This window comes from Heloderma suspectum, chromosome 2 (assembly GCF_057233095.1).
Source record: "Heloderma suspectum isolate Gila_16-S chromosome 2, 16-S_ref, whole genome shotgun sequence".
Classification (NCBI taxonomy): Eukaryota; Metazoa; Chordata; class Lepidosauria; order Squamata; family Helodermatidae; genus Heloderma; species Heloderma suspectum.
In genome coordinates this window covers 236,476,380-236,493,653 of record NC_139459.1, presented here as the reverse complement: position 1 = coordinate 236,493,653, position 17,274 = coordinate 236,476,380, and the positions used below count along the sequence as shown (strand labels likewise).

At 46.7% G+C, this 17,274-nt stretch overlaps 1 protein-coding gene across 1 annotated transcript in view; it reads right to left on the bottom strand.

Annotated features, from left to right (window-relative positions):
• Positions 1-17,274, bottom strand: part of GABRG2 (gamma-aminobutyric acid type A receptor subunit gamma2) — an 89,611-nt gene that overhangs the window by 59,123 nt on the left and 13,214 nt on the right. Inside the window, exons 5-6 of the mRNA XM_084829797.1 lie at positions 15,509-15,591; positions 14,076-14,213 (exon numbers count right to left, since the gene is read on the bottom strand). Coding sequence (XP_084685923.1) covers positions 14,076-14,213; positions 15,509-15,591 — 221 coding nt within the window. The remainder of the gene's footprint in view (positions 1-14,075; positions 14,214-15,508; positions 15,592-17,274) is intronic.

The window sequence follows — 17,274 nt, the reverse complement described above, 5'->3', positions numbered from 1 at the left end:
GCACAATTAATATTGATCACTTTATTTGTTTAAGTAAGTGGATGGGGACAGTGTGCATCAGTGCATTAATAACAAATACGATCTTTCAGTTACATCGGCACTGTTAGACTACTACTGTGGTTCTCAAATGAGATTAATGGTCCCTTAGGAAGACTGTGCTAGCTTAATGTGAATGGATCATTTCATTCAATGAACACTCTCTTTTAATGTTGCACAGAACCTCATAAATCTGATTCACCAAAATATGTATCTACAGAAAGCTCTGGAAAAAAAGGAGCTGAAGCTTGTAGCATTTTCAAAATGTACTGACTTTTCCTTAATGGCAAAACAAAAACAAAACACAACTCTGTTAGCAAAAGGAGGGGAGGGAGGTGATGGAAGCCAGGAAATACAAGAAACATTGTATGTGAGATGGAATGCAGCTCTTACTGATGTCACTCTGAGATTTTCCATTAGCCTTACTGGAATAAAAACAGAACCAATAACCTCTTTTTATGCAAAGCATTCTTTTACATTGTTGCTTATTTGTCCAGGTTGAGAAGCTACACTGAGAGCTTTAATTTGTTTCCTTTTGATCCTTTACATTGTAGGACATGATCAGGAAAGTTCCAAACTTACTAATCTTTCCTTCCCCTATAAAGGAGGTGAAAGAGAAAGCATGTCCTTAATGACTGCAGAAGGCCTCAAGGTTTATGAGAATTCACTTGTTTTCAGCCATTTCCCTCAACCATCCTTCCTCTGTAATCACTTCCTTCAACTATAAACATTTCACTTTCACTGATATTTCTGGGGTACCAACACCAGCAAAGGCGCCACCACCCCAACAGTATCCCCTAGTCTCACCATGCTCCTAAGATGCCCCCAAGAACATTAGACGCAGTATAAATACCTACTTCATTGGCACACCCTGCCTCTTTCCAGTTTAAGAGGACCTTCTGAAGATGACTTGCCCCCTCCCCCTCCCCAACAGTCCTGGAGATGGCACTATTCTGGAACATAATGCACAAGTAGAAGGCTTTTGTCTCCAACATGTGGGATCCAAATCAAATGTGAGCAAAAATTGTTGCTGCTTTGACTTATTTACCTAGTCACTGATATATTTTTGCTGCTTCAAATAAGGGCAGTGGAATTTACAGTACAGTTTTCTCAGCACAACAGTGTGCTTTTTAATAGGGCTGTGCACCACTTCAGTCCAAAGCCCAAATAGCAAGTCAAAGTGGGCTGCTTCAGAGGTGCCTCTGCATGATATGACGCAGAGCAGAATAGCAATGAGGCGCCCCAAGTGAAGCAACTTGTATACGAAGCATCTCCTCAGACTTGGTAATTCATTCTGAACAACCCAGATAGGCTGACGCCAAAAGTATGGACTTGAGAAAGTTCAGCGAGGGGTTGAGGAGGAGGGAGGAGGAGGGAAGGGCCAAGGGAGGAGGAGGAGGGAGGGAGCTTTGGTGGATGGAAACTCTAGTTGTCAAATCAGGGCTGAATGTAACCCAGCAATGTCCAGTCAGTGACAGTGGTGAAGGGTGTGTTTCAGAGACAGAGATCATTCTGGTGGTGTTATTTAGGGATGTGAGAACCCACCCCCATCTGAGCTCTCTGGACGTCCCCCCCCCCACAGCCCCTGCTCCACTCGCCGGTCCCTCTGCCTCTCCCATGATCGCCATGTTTTTAAAAAACATGGCAATTGGAAGTCTATGTGCACATAGGCTGATATGCAAAAAGTGCCGTGAATCTTGAGTATACAGGCAATTCACAGCACTTTTTGAGTATGTGTGAACATCAACTTATATGCAAAAACCACTGTGAATCACCTAGGTGGGAGGAGGAGGAGGCACAGCACATGCCCCACCACTAGCTAGCTATCTACTCCTCATGAGCAAGAGACAGCTAGCAGTCCTTGGGGGTGTTTCCACCAGCAATTTACCCCCTCAATTGACAAGGCACAATGCGATCTCGAGGCTCCGATTCTCCTTTGTTTGGTTTATTGCCTTAGGAAGTAACTTTGACCCTTCATTATAGACATCCTGCATGTTAAAATGGCGGCTGGTTTCCATCCTTGTGTTTACTGTTCTCTTTCCCACAACAAACCCATTAGTGTCTCCTCAGAAGTAACTCCCATTGTGGTCAATGAGGCTTGCCCTCTTAATGCCCACAGAATTTACAGAGATTCCCCTCAACTGACATGTCACAGTTTTTTTGAAGCCCAAATTCCCTGGGTGCTGTAAAGCACGATCTCAGGGCTCTGGTTTTCCTTTGTTTGGTTTATTGCATTAAGAAGAAACTACTTACACCCTTCATTATAGACAGCCTGCAGGTTAAAATGGGGACTGGTTTTTGTCTTTGTGTTTTCTCCTCTCTTTCCCAGCACAAGCATATGTGTGTCTTGGAAGTAACTCCTAGTGTGGTCAATGAGGTTTGCTCCTGAAATGCAAATGACTTTCAAGGGAAAGGAGAAAAGGGGGGGAAGCTGCTTTTATTGATTGAGCAGCCCCTGCCAGTCAGATGATGTTCACTCTAACACCCACCCCTACCAAGAAGTATGTTCTGTGAAGCAATTTTTCCTGCTCCGGAGAACCTGCTTGTGGAGCCCTGCATGGACCACATCCCAGAAAAGCTGATTCCTTTTTAAAAATCCAGTACTCCTCCATTAGCTTCTCCTTCCATTGTCATGGAAATATGGCCATAGATAGCAAAACAGGCAGGAGGAGGAAGTGGCGCAGGGCTGAGAGGTTCTTTTTTAAACTTCTTTGCTTTTGAGAGTTTTTGTGGGGAAAAAATCAATTTTCAGCTGCACCTAGCACAAAACGTACTAGGCTGAACTGTCTGAAATTTGCCAGGTGGGATTCTCTCCATGTCAGCAGAGAGGCCACCAAGTTTCATGCATTTATCATGAAAACTGAAAAAGTGATGGCCATTTGTGTTTTCCCATGCAAGTCAATGGGAAAACGTGCAAACCAAGTGATCCAGATATCCGAATCTCGCTTCGGATCTGGAACTGAGTCAAAGTGGAGGGGGTCCGAATCAGTCCAAGTCAGAGTGGGGCTGATTTGGAGGGTCCGAAGCAGCGTCCCAAGTGAAGTGGGTGGTCCATGCACAACCCTACTTTTTAATACAATAACAGAGAGCAACATCAAACATGTACAGGCACAATCTCTTCCCTCCCTTTTCCAATTCTATTTTAAAATATAAATTCAAAGATAACAGACCTATGGCACATAAAAGAATCTAATTATGCAACACCTTCTTCCAGATTTAGTCACTGATCTCCAGCCAGGCAATCCTTTCTGTGACCCTGTGTGTTTCTTCCCAAGCTAAATAACAAGGTAACACTGCTGTTCTTTTGAATCACTAATCTTTTGCCATTACAGATTCTGCTACATGTGTACACTGAGGGTGACAAAAATAGGCAGAAAGAAAAGATGTAACTATAAGACATATCGCCTATCTAGCACAGAGAAGCAATCACCTGTTTAGTCCTAGATTGCTCCATTTACTGCTGACCCCGAGGCAAAGGCAAAATGGAGCGCTGCAGCTCCAGAAGCATATTAGAAACTGAGTTGTGATACTGAGTCACAAAAAAAAATCTGCCTGAAAATCCCTTTCATCTTGCAGCTTGAAAAAAAACACTGTTATTGACTGAGCAGGCCCAACCAAGGATCTAGCCCTGGCTGTTCATCTGCCTTCCAGCCAGCTGTATTCAAGGGGGTTTCCAGACGGAGAGGTCATAGTGCTAACAATCAGAAGGCATTGTGCAGCAATTCCATCTTTCCTCCTCGGGGAGCAATCCTTAGGATGGGGATGGGGAGAATTCCACCATGGACTCCAGTGAGGCCGGATTCTTAGAATCTGGCATCTGTGGCAGAATGGACCACCCCACCCCACCACCCCATGAAATCCGACCCAGCCGGATCCTACCTGGCACTGCCGGGTCCGGGTCAGGCCGGGTCCGGCCGCTGCCCCTGTGCGGATGCAAAATGGCATCCGGTGTAGAGGACGCCATTTGTGCCCTTCCCTTTTGCTGTGATAGGATATGTAAATCTTTATGTAGCCTATCACGGCAAAAGGGAGGCACGCAAATGGCGTCCACTATGCCGGACGCCATTTGCGTCCATAGACCAGCTGCGACCAGAAGTCCTGCAGTGGCCTCTGAAGACTCGCCATGGAGCGGAGCCGACTGGGGAGGATTCCGGGGGGAGGACTGGATTGCCTCCCCCCCCCCGTGGACCTCCCAGTGGATGAAGGTGAGTGGGGTTCACACACTCCTAAGGGCTACATCACAAACTTGTATCAGATGTATCTCTTGCTGGACCGTTTCAATTCAAACTGCAGGTGAGGGATCAACTGTTTGAATGCTGCCCAATAAAAGGCAATCCCTGTCAATGTAGGCTAAGACAGACCCTTGAACCTGCTGCTTTTGAATGTGCTTTATATATGAGGGAGCATCTAAACCTTTAAACCTATACCTGCAGTCTAAAGTGGTACAGCCCAGCAATATAAACATCCCATGAAGCTGATGATAGGACTTTCTTTCAGGCACTAGTCTGAACATGGGAGGGCTAAAAGTGGGGACAGGGCATGGATCAGGGGCATCATTATGATAGGGCCTACCTGGGCACTGGCCCCAGATCTTTTGAGCTGTCCTAATTGCCCTCTCCTCTTTTTTTTTTTTTTTTTTTACATTTTCCCATTGATTTGCATTGAAAAACAGAAACAGCCATAACGTTTTTTTAGTTTGTATGACAAATACATGAAATTTGGAGACCTGGTATCCCCTATGGAGCTGACTGAATCTGCCAAATTTCAGACAGTTGGGCCTAGTGGCTTTTGTGCTGGCCACACATAAAATATGTTTTTTTCAAGAAAATCTGTGAAAGCAAAGAGCTATAACTTTTTTGTGCTTCCACATAAGTGCATGGAATTTGAGGGTCTGGCAACCTCCATGGAGCTGACTGAACCTGCCAAATTTCAGGTCCAGTAGTTTTTGTGTTAGTCACAGGTAAAAATTGCTTTTTTCAAGAAAATCTGTCAAAGTAAAGAGCTAGAATTGTTTTGTGCTTCCATATAAGTGCATGGAAATTGGGGACCTGGAAGCCCCTATGGAGCTGACTGAACCTGCCAAATTTCAGACAGTTAGGTCCAGTGGCTTTCGTGCTAGCCAAATGTAAAGGTTCCTTTTCTCAAAGACTAAAACAAAAAGACTCAATGGCCTTGTAGGCCCCTTCCAACCCTACTATTCTATGATTCGATGAAGTAAAAACTATCAAGCCACACAGGGGACTAGAGATCCTAATTAGAAGGTGTTTAAGGTGACCATTAGGAGGTCAAAATCGCCAATCTCTGGTGTAGGGTTTTGTTCTGTTTTTTTGAGGTGCAAAAACCTGTCTCCCCCTACTTTTCTGCTTTTACATGCCCACTATTGGGAGCTTTCTTGCAATGAAATTTTGAAGAGGGAAAAGGAAGGGAAGAAAGAGCTCCATGTGAAAAACTGGTATTTCACACAGCATCTGATTTTACTGCCCCAAACTGGAACCTTTGGCTTCTGCAGAAGTTTAGTAGCTTCAGTTCAGAAAAGGATCCAATCAGCCTCCACAAACTTCTTTCTCCCCCTCCAGTTCAATTTCTCCTAAATAGCTGTAGGACTCCAATTATTCCAAAAGAAGGGTTAGGACTATGTGGCAACATGATCGAGGAACTGCTGAGGCTTTTAAATAGGTTCTACAGTTTTAAAACAGCTAGAAAAAGTCCTCAGCCACTTCACCTCATAAAGCTCATTTAAGTACGTGCAATCATTGCAATCCCTTCATGGATCATTGCCTTGTTGTGGCGAAGTGGCTTGCGTAACTCAGTGAAGCCATAAGCTATGCCGTGCAGGGCCACTCAAGATGGACAGGTCATGGCAGAGAGTTCTGACAAAATGTGGTCCACTGGAGAAGGAAATGGCAACCCACTCCAGTATTCTTGCCAAGAAAACCCCAAGGAACGTATCACAAGGCTAAAAGAGATGATGCCGGAAGATGAGCCCCTCAAGTCGGAAGGTGTCCAATGTACTACTGGGGAAGAGCAGAGGGAATTTCCAAGTAGGGCCAGAAAGAGTGAAGCGGCTGGGCCAAAGCTGAAAGGACACTCAGCTGTGGATGTGTCTGGTGGTGAAAAGAAAATCCGATGCTGTAAAGAACAATATTGTTTAGGAACCTGGAATGTCAGATCAATGAATCAAGGTAAACTGGAGGTGGTCAAACATGAGATGGCAAGATTGAACATCGACATCTTGGGAATCAGCGAACTAAAATGGACAAGCATGGGCAAATTTAATTCAGGTGACCATTATATCTACTACTGTGGGCAAGAATCCCTTAGAAGAAATGGAGTAGCACTCGCAGTCAACAAAAGGGTGGGAAAAGCAGTACTAGGCTGATAATCCTTCATCATAGGGGATTATCTGAGGTTGTTGATAATTAGGAGAATTATCAACAACCTCAGATATGTAGACGATACCACCCTAATGGCAGAAAGCAAAGAGGATCTCAAGAGCCTCTTGTTGAGGGTGAAAGAGGAGAGTGCAAAAGCTGGTCTGAAACTCAACATTAAAAAAACTAAGATCTAGGGATGTACAAAAATCATTTACCTGTTCGCGGATTATGCTGATGGTGTGGGGGGAGGTGCTCCGTCCCACCCCCCGGAATCCTGGACAGGGGGGGAGGTGCTCCGTCCCTCCCCCCAGAATCCTGGATGGGGGGGAGGCGCTCCGTTCCTCCCCCCCCAGAATCCTCCTTGGCCAGCTCAGCAGCCAGCCAGGCCCAGCCAGGCCAGAGCCGTCTGCAGCCGGATTTCCGGTCGCGGAGGGCTCTGGGGAAAAGAAAAGAAAAAACTGTGTATGCAAATGGCGGCAGCTATGGTCGCCGCCATTTGCGTTCCTTATTTTTGACGTCTTAATCTACGTAAATATTTACATAGACTAAGACGGCAAAAATAAGGGGAACGCAAATAGCGTAGTGGACGCTATTTGCATTCCCCTTATTTTTGCAGTCTTAGTCTATGTAATTATTTAAGTAGACTAAGACGGCCCAAAATAGGGCAAATTTGTGTACGCCTTTTCTTTTTTTACCCAGACGTTTTAGGCTACGTAAAAACTTACATAGCCTATCACGTGGGTGTAAAAAAAAAAAACAACCCTGCAAATGGCGGTGGCGGCAGCCGGTCGGAAGACCAGTCACCGCAGCCACTGCTGCCTGGAAGACCTGCCCCAGGTAAGTCTCATCCCGGGGGGATGTGTGGCGGGGCAGGCCGTTCTGCCACAGATTTCAGGGGGCCGAATGCACTGGCATTCAGCCTCCCCGAGATCTGTGGCAGAATTCTCTGCAATCCCTACTAAGATCATGGCATCTGTCCCCATCACTTCCTGGCATATAGAAGGGGAAGAAATGGAAGCAGTGACAGATTTTATTTTCTTGGGCTCCAAGATCACCACAGACGGTGACTGTAGCCATGAAATTAAAAGACGCTTGCTCCTTGGGAGGAAAGCTATGGCAAACCTACACAGCATAGTAAGAAGCAGACACATCACCTTGCTAACAAAGGTTCATATAATCAAAGCTATGGTTTTCCCAGTAGTAATGTATGGCTGTGAGAGCTGGACTATAAGGAAGGCTGAGCGCCGAAGAATTGATGTTTTCGAACTGTGGTGCTGAAGAAGACTCTTACGAGTCCCCTGGACTGCAAGGAGGTCAAATCAGTCCATCCTAAAGGAAATCAACCCTGACTGCTCTTTGGAAGGACAGATACTGAAATTGAAGCTCAAATATTTTTAGGGATGTCAGAGAATTCTGCGACGGATCTCAGTGAGGCCGAATGCCAGTGCATTCGGCCCCCCCGAAACCCATTGCGGAACGAAGTGCCCGCCCCCCTAACCCAAGAAAGGTGCACGGGATGAAGTGCCCACTGCCCCCACCTCATGAAAGGTGTGCAAAGCGGAGCAATTACCTGCTCCCGTCTGCGCTGCTGTGCGAATGGCAGCCGTCCTGTGGCCGCCATTCGCTTGCTCCTCTTCAGCTGTGATAGGCTACGTAAATACTTACGTAGCCTATCACAGCTATCGCAGGGACACCATTTGCATCCCTGTGGAGGCCATGATAGGCTACGCAAGTATTTACGTAGCCTATCACGGCGGGTGGGGGGAACCCAAGCATACGCAAATGGTGGTAGCTGCTGCCATTTGCGTATGCTCAGGTTTTCCCCCTGCCGTGATAGGCTATGTAAATTTTTATGTAGCCTATCACGGCAAAAGAAAGGTACACAAATGATGACGGCTACGACAGCCACCATTTGCATCCCTGCAGGGCTGCTGAGCGGCCAGTTGTCTGGCTGCGGGCGGCCATAGCCGGCTGGCGGTAGGGATGGCGGAGAATTTCTCCCCGAAACTTCGGGGGGCCGAGCGCCAACGTGTTCGGCCCCCCGAACAAGTTTCGGGGAGAAATCCTCCGAACCCCCCCCGCCCCCCGCACCCCCCCGGGACGGGACTTACCTTCACCGAATGTCCCTCCTGGTGGCAGGTCCGGACGGTGGTTCGGCGGGTGTTCGAGCGGGGCGGGAGTGGCAGCCGGTCTTTCGACCGGCTGCCGTCGCCGCCATTGCAATCAAAGAAAAAAAAAATGCTCCCTGATAGGCTACGTGACGATTCACATAGCCTATCAAGGCTAGATTTGCAAAGTCAGCCGTGATAAGCTACATCAATCATCACGTAGCCTATCACGGGTGACTTTAAAAATATAAAAAAAGCGTGTACGGATAATGGCGGCCCCCATAGGGAGCCGCCATTCCCGTTCCTTATTTGGTCGCTGTAGTTTACGTAAATGTTTACGTAGACTACGGAGAAAATAAGGGCAACGCTATTTGCATTGCCCTTATTTTCGCCGTAGTCTACGTAAACATTTACGTAGACTACAGCGACTAAATAAGGAACGCGAATGGCGGCTCCCTATGGGGGCCGCCATTAGCGTACGCGCTTTTTTTTTTTTTTAAGTCACCCGTGATAGGCTACGTGACTATTGACGTAGCCTATCATGGCTGACTTTGCAGATCTAGCTGTGATAGGCTACGTGAATTGTCACGTAGCCTATCAGGGGGCGTTTTTTTTTTTAAAAAAAAACTTTCGCGTTCGCGGCCGGGCGAGGCGGGAAGCCTCCCCCCTGGCCTGAATTTCGGCCCGGGCGAGGCGGGAAGCCTCCCCCCCCCGGCCTGAACTTCGCAGGGGGAGCAGCGAAGCGCCTCCCCCCCACCGCAAACGTCCTTTGACGACAGGTAAGGGACTTTCGTCCACCCCTAATCACGGCTACTGATAGAAAAGCTGCTATGCCATTTGCATCCCTGCGTTAGCTGTGATAGGCTACGTATATATTTACATAGCCTATCACAGCGAAAGGCAGAGACATAAATGGCGTCCCTGCATTAGCCGTGATAGGCTATGTAGATACTTACGTAGCCTATCACAGCTTGGCAGGGACACAAACAGCGGCTGGTGTAGTGGCCACCATTTGCGTCCGCAGCCCGGCAGCAGCCAGAAGACCACCCGGAGCCGCTGCCGGAGCTGCTGCCGGAGCCACCAGGTAGGCTCCGTCCTGGGGGGATTCTGTGGGGTGGCGGAGGGGATTGCCCCTTTCTGCCACGGACTCCAGGGGGCCAGATTCTGACTTTGCAGATCTAGCCATGATAGGCTACGTGAATTGTCACGTAGCCTATCAGGGGGCGTTTAAAAAAAAAAAAAAACTTTTGCGTTCGCGGCCGGGCGAGGCGGGAAGCCTCCTCCCCGGCCTGAATTTCAGCCGGGGCAAGGCAGGAAGCCTCCCCCCCACCCTGAATTTCGGCCGGGGCGAGGCGGGAAGCCTCCCCCCCCGGCCTGAACTTCGCGGGGGGAACAGCGAAGCGCCTCCCCCCCACCGCGAACGTCCTTCGACGACAGGTAAGGGACTTTCGTCCACCCCTAGCTGGCGGCTCCGCAGTTTGGCCGCGGAGTGGAGCCGGCCAGCCAGGATTCCGGAGGGAGGCACGGAGTGCCTCCCCCCCAGCGAGGATTCCGAGGGGAGGGACGGAGTGCCTCCCTTTCCCAGCGGAACCCGGCGGAGCCAGGTATGAAGGGTTTCGTACACCCCTAAATATTTTGGCCACCTAATGCGAAGAGAAAACTCCCTGGAAAAGACCCTGATGCTGGGAAAGATTGAAGGCAAAAGGAGAAGGGGACGGCAGAGGGTGAGATGGCTAGATAGCATCACCGATGCAATGAATATGAACTTGAGCACGCTCTGGGAGAGAGCGCAGGACAGGAAGGCCTGGCGTGCTATGGTCCATGGGGTCACGAAGAGTCAGACATGACTTAACGACTGAACAACAATCATTGCAAACCATGCACAGCCTCCTAAATTCCTCTGAAGTAATGCCTCTCTGAAAGGAGCCACTTGGCTTAAGGAATTCTCTCTACCCCCCACCTCCATGCACATTTCCAATCAGCATTCTTTTCTTCTTCCTTCCCCTATCCTGTTCTTTCTTTCTTTCTTTCTTTCTTTCTTTCTTTCTTTCTTTCTTTCTTTCTTTCTCTCTCTCTCTCTCTCTCTCTCTCTCTCTCATTTATTCTACCCAGAGCATATCTTGGGGAATTCTTAAAGAGATTTCTCTTCGATGGGTAAGAGAAGTTCTGAACTGTATTTGACTTTATACAAATAGACAAGAGGGTTGGTTTCTAGGGATGTCAGAGACTTTCGCCATGGATCTTGGTGAGGCCAAATGCCAGTGCATTCCTCCAAAATCCGTGGAGGAACGAAGCCCCCCCCCCGCCCCGCAAAAGGCGCGTGAAACGGGACACCTACCTGCTGTCGTTCACGCTGCTTTGCGAATGGTGGCCACGGCTGTGGCTGCCATTTGTTTCTCCATTATAGCCGTGATAGGCTACATAAATACTTACATAGCCTATCACGGCTAATGCAGGGACACCATTTGCGTCCCTGAGGAAGCCGTGATAGGCTGTGTAAGTATTTACGTAGCCTATCACGGCAAAAAAAAAGGGAATGCAAATGGCGGCGGCTATGGCGGCCACCATTTGCGCCCATCTCTTTTGCCATAATAGGCTATGTAAATATTTACGTAGCCTATCACAGCCCCTCAAAAAAGGGAACGCAAATGGCGGCCGCTGTAGCCACCGCCGCCATTTGTGTTCGCTTTTTGTTTGGTTTTTTGCCATTATAGGGTACGTAAATATTTACGTAGCCTATCATGGCAAAATACAGGGACGCAAATGGCGGCGGCTACAGCAGCCGCCATTTGCGTCCCTGTGCAGGCTGCCCAGCAGCCGGATATCCGGCTGCAGGCGGCCCCGGCCGGCAGCTCCACGTAATCGCCATGGATTGGGGCCAGCCGGAGAAAATTTCGGGGGGAGGGACGGAGCGCCTCCCCCCCACCACAAATGTCACCCTTTGAAAAGGTAAGTGACTTTCGTACATCCCTAGTTTTTCTCCTTCTCCTCACTCAAGTGCTTGAGAACAGTAGGTTCACATGGTTGCAGAGAAACAAATCTGGGGCTGTTTTGTTTGTCAGTTGCCATTATCCAGCAATAGGAAGGGCTGTAGCTCCATGGTAGAGCACATGCTTGGCATGCAGACAATCCCCAGCATCTCCAGGTAGGGCCAGGAAAGAATCCTGCCTGAAACCCTGGAGAGCCGCTGCTGCCAGTCAGTGTTGACATTACTGGCCTAGATGGACCCATGGTCTGACTCAGTGTAAGGCAGCTTCCTATTTTCCTATGAACAGAAAGCTTTAATAAAAATAGGAGTTTGGGGTTTGTTTTTTAAGTGTAGGGGAGATAAATACTGCTCATTTATACAAGCCTATGTATGCCTACTCAGAAGCCCCATTATATTTAATGAGGCTTACCCTCAGGAAAGTGTGCATAGGATTCCAGCACAAGTTACTTTTGCAGGGAGGTTTGCACCTTGATGTTCTGCATGTTTAAGTCTTGAGTTGTGTGAGCATGGTACTGCAGGCCTAATACAGTGCCTAGCCAGTTCTGTCTAATTAATTGACTACCCTTTCAGCTCATTCCTATGCATGTTTTGTCATTGTGTGTGTGTGTTTAATTTAACTCTAACTTCAGTGGTCAGGGAAAGGCACTTAGTACATGCTCAGAGTTTCTCCATAACTTAGCCCTAGTTTTGAAAACAGACTCATGAGCTGAATCCTGGTGAAGTCTTGGTACAAATGAAGCTATGGGGAGGAAGATTCACTGAGAGTTTGTGCATAACAATGCATCTGTTTTTATGAAGAGTTGCTGGAGGATGGTAGGATGTGGAGGGCTTGCTTGGAGGGGAATAGAATTGGTAGGGGGAGAATGTACATACTCAGTGGTGAAAGAAAAATATTCTGCATATGATTAGAGGCACTCTCTATTTAAGAACATAAGAAGAGCCGTGCTGCATCAGACCAAGGTCCATCTAGTCCAGCATTCTGTTCACAAAGTGGCCAACCAGATGCCCATGGGAAACCCACTCGCAGGACCTCAGTGCAATAGCACCTTCCCACCCATGTTCCCCAGCTGCTTATATTGGTGAATGTAAATAAATTCTAGTAATTCTAAATTTGCATGCATGTATATCCTTCAGAAACATTGCAGGTTTCTTGCCTAGGGGACACTTCTAATGACCTGTGCATTTTCATAAAAATTTATCAAAAAACTATTGGGGAAGTGGGGAAGGGAAGGGAAGGGAAAGCAAATCACTCCCTCCTCCAAATTGGAGAACTCCCCTTCCACATGAACTGCTGAACCTATCCTTCTGAAACTTTTCTGGTTTCTTACTTAGAGAAAACTCTAGGCTGGCTGTAATTTTCAGAACAATGGACCACAAAGAAAATAAGGAGATAAGTATGTCCTCTTTTGGAGACCTCAAAATCTTGCACAAAAAACCCTGTGGCTAGCATTCTGAAATTTGGCAGACATGATCTCCTCTGATGGGGCAATGAATCTTGAAATGTTTATCCAATTCTTCCAAGGAATTAAAATGTTATTGGCAGTTCCCTTTAAAAGAAAACCAAAATATAAACCCTGCACCTATTTTTCTGACATCAGGCAGGTGTAATCCCCTTCTAGGGGACAACTGTGTCTGAAATTATCATCCAGTTCTTCTGACCAAGAGAAAAAAAAGGCACTTTTTCCCCCTAATTTCCCATGGTAGTCAACAGGAAGCATAAAGACTCATTTTTCCAACCCTTGACTCAGGTTTGGTGCTGAGCTGAAGTGGTCTGACTACAAACTGGCCAGAGCAGAAGCAGGATGTTTTCCAAAACACTGAATCGGGGTCTGAGTTGAATGGGGTGGGGGGGTCAGTGCACACTTCTTATGTACGTATATAATCTATACCCAGACACAAGCACACCACACACACACACACACACACACACATATATATATATATATATATACACACACACACACACACATATACGTGTGTGTGTGTATATATATATGTGTGTGTGTGTGTATATATATATATATATATATATATATGCAAATTTGTGTTATGGGCCTGTGCCCTGGATCTTTTAAGAACCTAGCAATGCCCCTGGCATGGAGGCACATACACTAGAACCACCCCCCAACAACCCCATGAATGCTGTCCCCATCTACCCACAACCTTTGTGTGCTTAGCGTGAAGGTCTGAAGAGGACTTCTATGTATTTGGGGGTGAACATGCTTCAAAGCCTCCATGTCACTGGGAGCCCACATCAAGCAGGATTCCTGATCACATGGGGACTTCTCAGTGCATTCACCCAAACACGCATAGAAGCCCCATTCAGACCATCAAGCTAAATTCATGAAAGTTGGGGTGGAATGGGATGGGGTGTTGAGGGTGGGTTTAGTGTGTTCACCCCCATGCCCCATCCTCACTTTTAGTCCTCGTAGGTTCAGGCTAATGTCTGAGCAGGGCTGGTGTGTTTCAGCTAGATAGGAAGCACAGTATTGACCTCTTCCCACTTCAATGCTTCATAGGATCCTTGAGGAAGTAGAGAGATGATTAAAGAAGCATAGCTTCACTCACCTGAGGTTGTTGGCACCACTTCAGTTGTATTTCTGAGCCCAATAAATGAGAACTGATAGAGCCTCCAGGACCTAGTATCTCCCACTTCCACTGAACTGCGCTTCCACATGTAGATAATTTCTTCCTTTGGGTAGCCATCTTCAAAACAATGGAGATCGCAATTCCATCAATATTTTCCTTTATGTGCTGTTACCTTCCTACAGCCATATGGGCAGGAATGCCACTCACTATAGATGAATGCACATGGTTTCCCCTCATGGCACCACATCATGGCACATGGATTATTGCACTCAATGGAGCAATGTCTTCTGAAAGGGATCTTGCAGTGCTAAACAACCATGGGAAGTCCTGCCTGCGTCCTGCATGTTGCAGTCCCCACAGCGCTGAATTGCTGCCAAGAATGTGCTTCTAAAGATGAAAGCAGCCAGGTTCTGCACCTCCACTTCCAAACCATGGTGAATTATTTCTGTAATGCAGCCTTCCCCAACCAGGTGCCCTCCAGACCTGTTGGACTACAACTCCTATCGTCCCATCCATGCTGGCTTGGGTGATGGGAGTTGCAGTTCAAGATGTCTGGAGGGCGCCTGGTTGGGGAAGACAGCTGCAGCACCTTTCTGCACTTAAAGGTGCACTTAAATGTGATGGGTCCCATGTGGAGCACTTACACTGATAAATGCTTTACCAGTGACCCATGCCTCCAACTACAAGCATTGACTACCTCACTCTATGTCAGATAGACCCTGTACTAAAACTATAACTAAAGATACAGCTAAGACATACAATGTAAGCTTCAGTATGCATGTCTTACTTTTGGGGAGAGCCAATATGGTGTATTTGATATAGTATCGGCTTTTGGAGGAATTCTGGGTTCCAGCGACCAGTCATCTGTGAAACTTATTGAGTGTGCTTTGGCCAAGTGCTCCTGATTCCTGTCTAAACCACTTCACTAGTTGTTGTGTGGGATATAACCCCATACATAATCACCTGGCATCACCCTGAGCTTAGAGAAAAGTTAAGCAATCAGTGAATAAACAAACAAGCTTTGGGTCGTTAACTTATTTTGTGGCCTTAGCATCTGCTCTCACTAGAATCAGTCTACAGTCATTTCTTGGTAACCTCTCATTTACTAAATTACAGAGAGCTAGTGGTTAGATCAGCCTTCTGTGTTGGCCACAGTTCCCATCCTCCATGCTGGCTCCATGTTGTGATCTAACAAATCTGGAGGGCACCAGGTTGCAGAAGGCTGGCTTAGATGTAGCTGCAGTTGGGGGATATCTGAGGAATTCTATGGCCCCTGGGATGCTTTTCCAGAGACCCTGAGACTGTAGCCTTGCTTTGTCTAAGTACCATACATTTGCTGATCCATTTATTTTAAATGTTATATTTTCCCTCCCCGCTGCCAAGCAGTCCATTGTTTTAAGTTTACTACTTACAGCTTGAAAATGCCAGTGGACAAGAATGTTCATCCATTGGGAAATTGTGTAGCTGTAGTTGACACTCTGCATCTATTGTCAACCTAAGAAGAAACAAATATTAACATTATTTCTATAATCAGTTTCATCAGTTCATTCATTTCATTTCTAATCTGCCCAATAACTAATGTTCTCTGGATGGATTACAGATCCGTTGCAATGTTCTAAGTCTAGGAAAATATTGCGTATGTATTCCAGAGAATATGCAAAGTCCATATTGTCCATGTTCCTTCCAACCTTTCTTTTATGAGTCTTGATTTAACATGTGAGGCTTGCGTAACTAAGTTAAGCCATAAGCTATGCCATGCAGGGCCACCCAAGACGGACAGGTCATGGCAGAGATTTCTGACAAAATGTGGTCCACTGGAGAAGGAAATGGCAAGTTGGCAACCCACTCCAGTATTCTTGCCAAGAAAACCCCATGGAACGTATCACAAGGCAAAAAGAGATGACGCCAGAAGATGAGCCCCTCAGGTTGGAAGGTGTCCAATATACTACTGGGGAAGAGCAGAGGGTATTTCCAAGTAGCGCCAGAAAGAGTGAAGCGGCTGGGCCAAAGCTGAAAGGACACTCAGCTGTGGATGTGTCTGGTGGTGAAAAGAAAATCCGATGCTATAAAGAACAATATTGTTTAGGAACCTGGAATGTCAGATCAATGAATCAAGGTAAGCTGGAGGTGGTCAAACATGAGATGGCAAGATTGAACATCGACATCTTGGGAATCAGTGAACTAAAATGGACAAGCATGGGCGAATTTAATTCAGGTGACCATCATATCTACTACTATGGGCAAGAATCCCTTAGAAGAAATGGAGTAGCACTCATAGTCAAGAAAAGGGTGGGAAAAGCAGTACTGGGCTACAATCTCAAAAACGATAGAATGATCTCAGTATGAATCCAAGGCAAACCATTCAACAGCACAGTAATTCAAGTCTATGCCCCAACCACTGAGGCCGAAGAAGCTGAGGTTAATCGGTTCTATGAAGACCTAAAACACCTTCTAGAACTAACACCGAAAAAAGATGTCCTCTTCATCATAAGGATTGGAATGCTAACGTAGGAAGTCAAGAAATCACCGGGATAACAGGCAGGCATGGCCTTGGTGTACAAAATGAAGCAGGACAAAAGCTAATAGAGTTTTGCCAAGAGAACACGCTGATCATAGCAAACATTCTTTTCCAACAGCACAAGAGGCGACTCTACACATGGACATCACCAGATGATCAATATTGAAATCAGATTGATTATGTCCTTTGCAGCCAAAGATGGAGAAGCTCTATACAGTCAATAAAAACAAGACCTGGAGCTGACTGTGGCTCAGATCATGAGCTGCTTCTTGCAAAATTTCGGCTTAAATTGAAGAACGTCGGGAAAACCACTAAACCATTCAGGTATGACCTAAATCATATTCCTTATGAATATACAGTGGAGGTGAGGAATAGATTCCAGGGATTAGACCTGATAGACAGAGTGCCTGAGGAACTATGGACAGAGGTCCGTAACATTGTTCAGGAGGCAGCAACTCAATCCATCCCAAAGAAAAAGAAATGCAAGAAAGCAAAGTGGCTGTCTGATGAGGCTTTACAAGTAGCTGAGGAAAGAAGGGAAATGAAAAGCAAGGGAGAAAGGGGAAGATATATCCAACTGAATGCAGAGTTCCAGAGAATAGCGAGGAGAGACAAGAAGTCCTTCTTAAGTGAACCATGCAAAGAAATCGAGGAAAACAA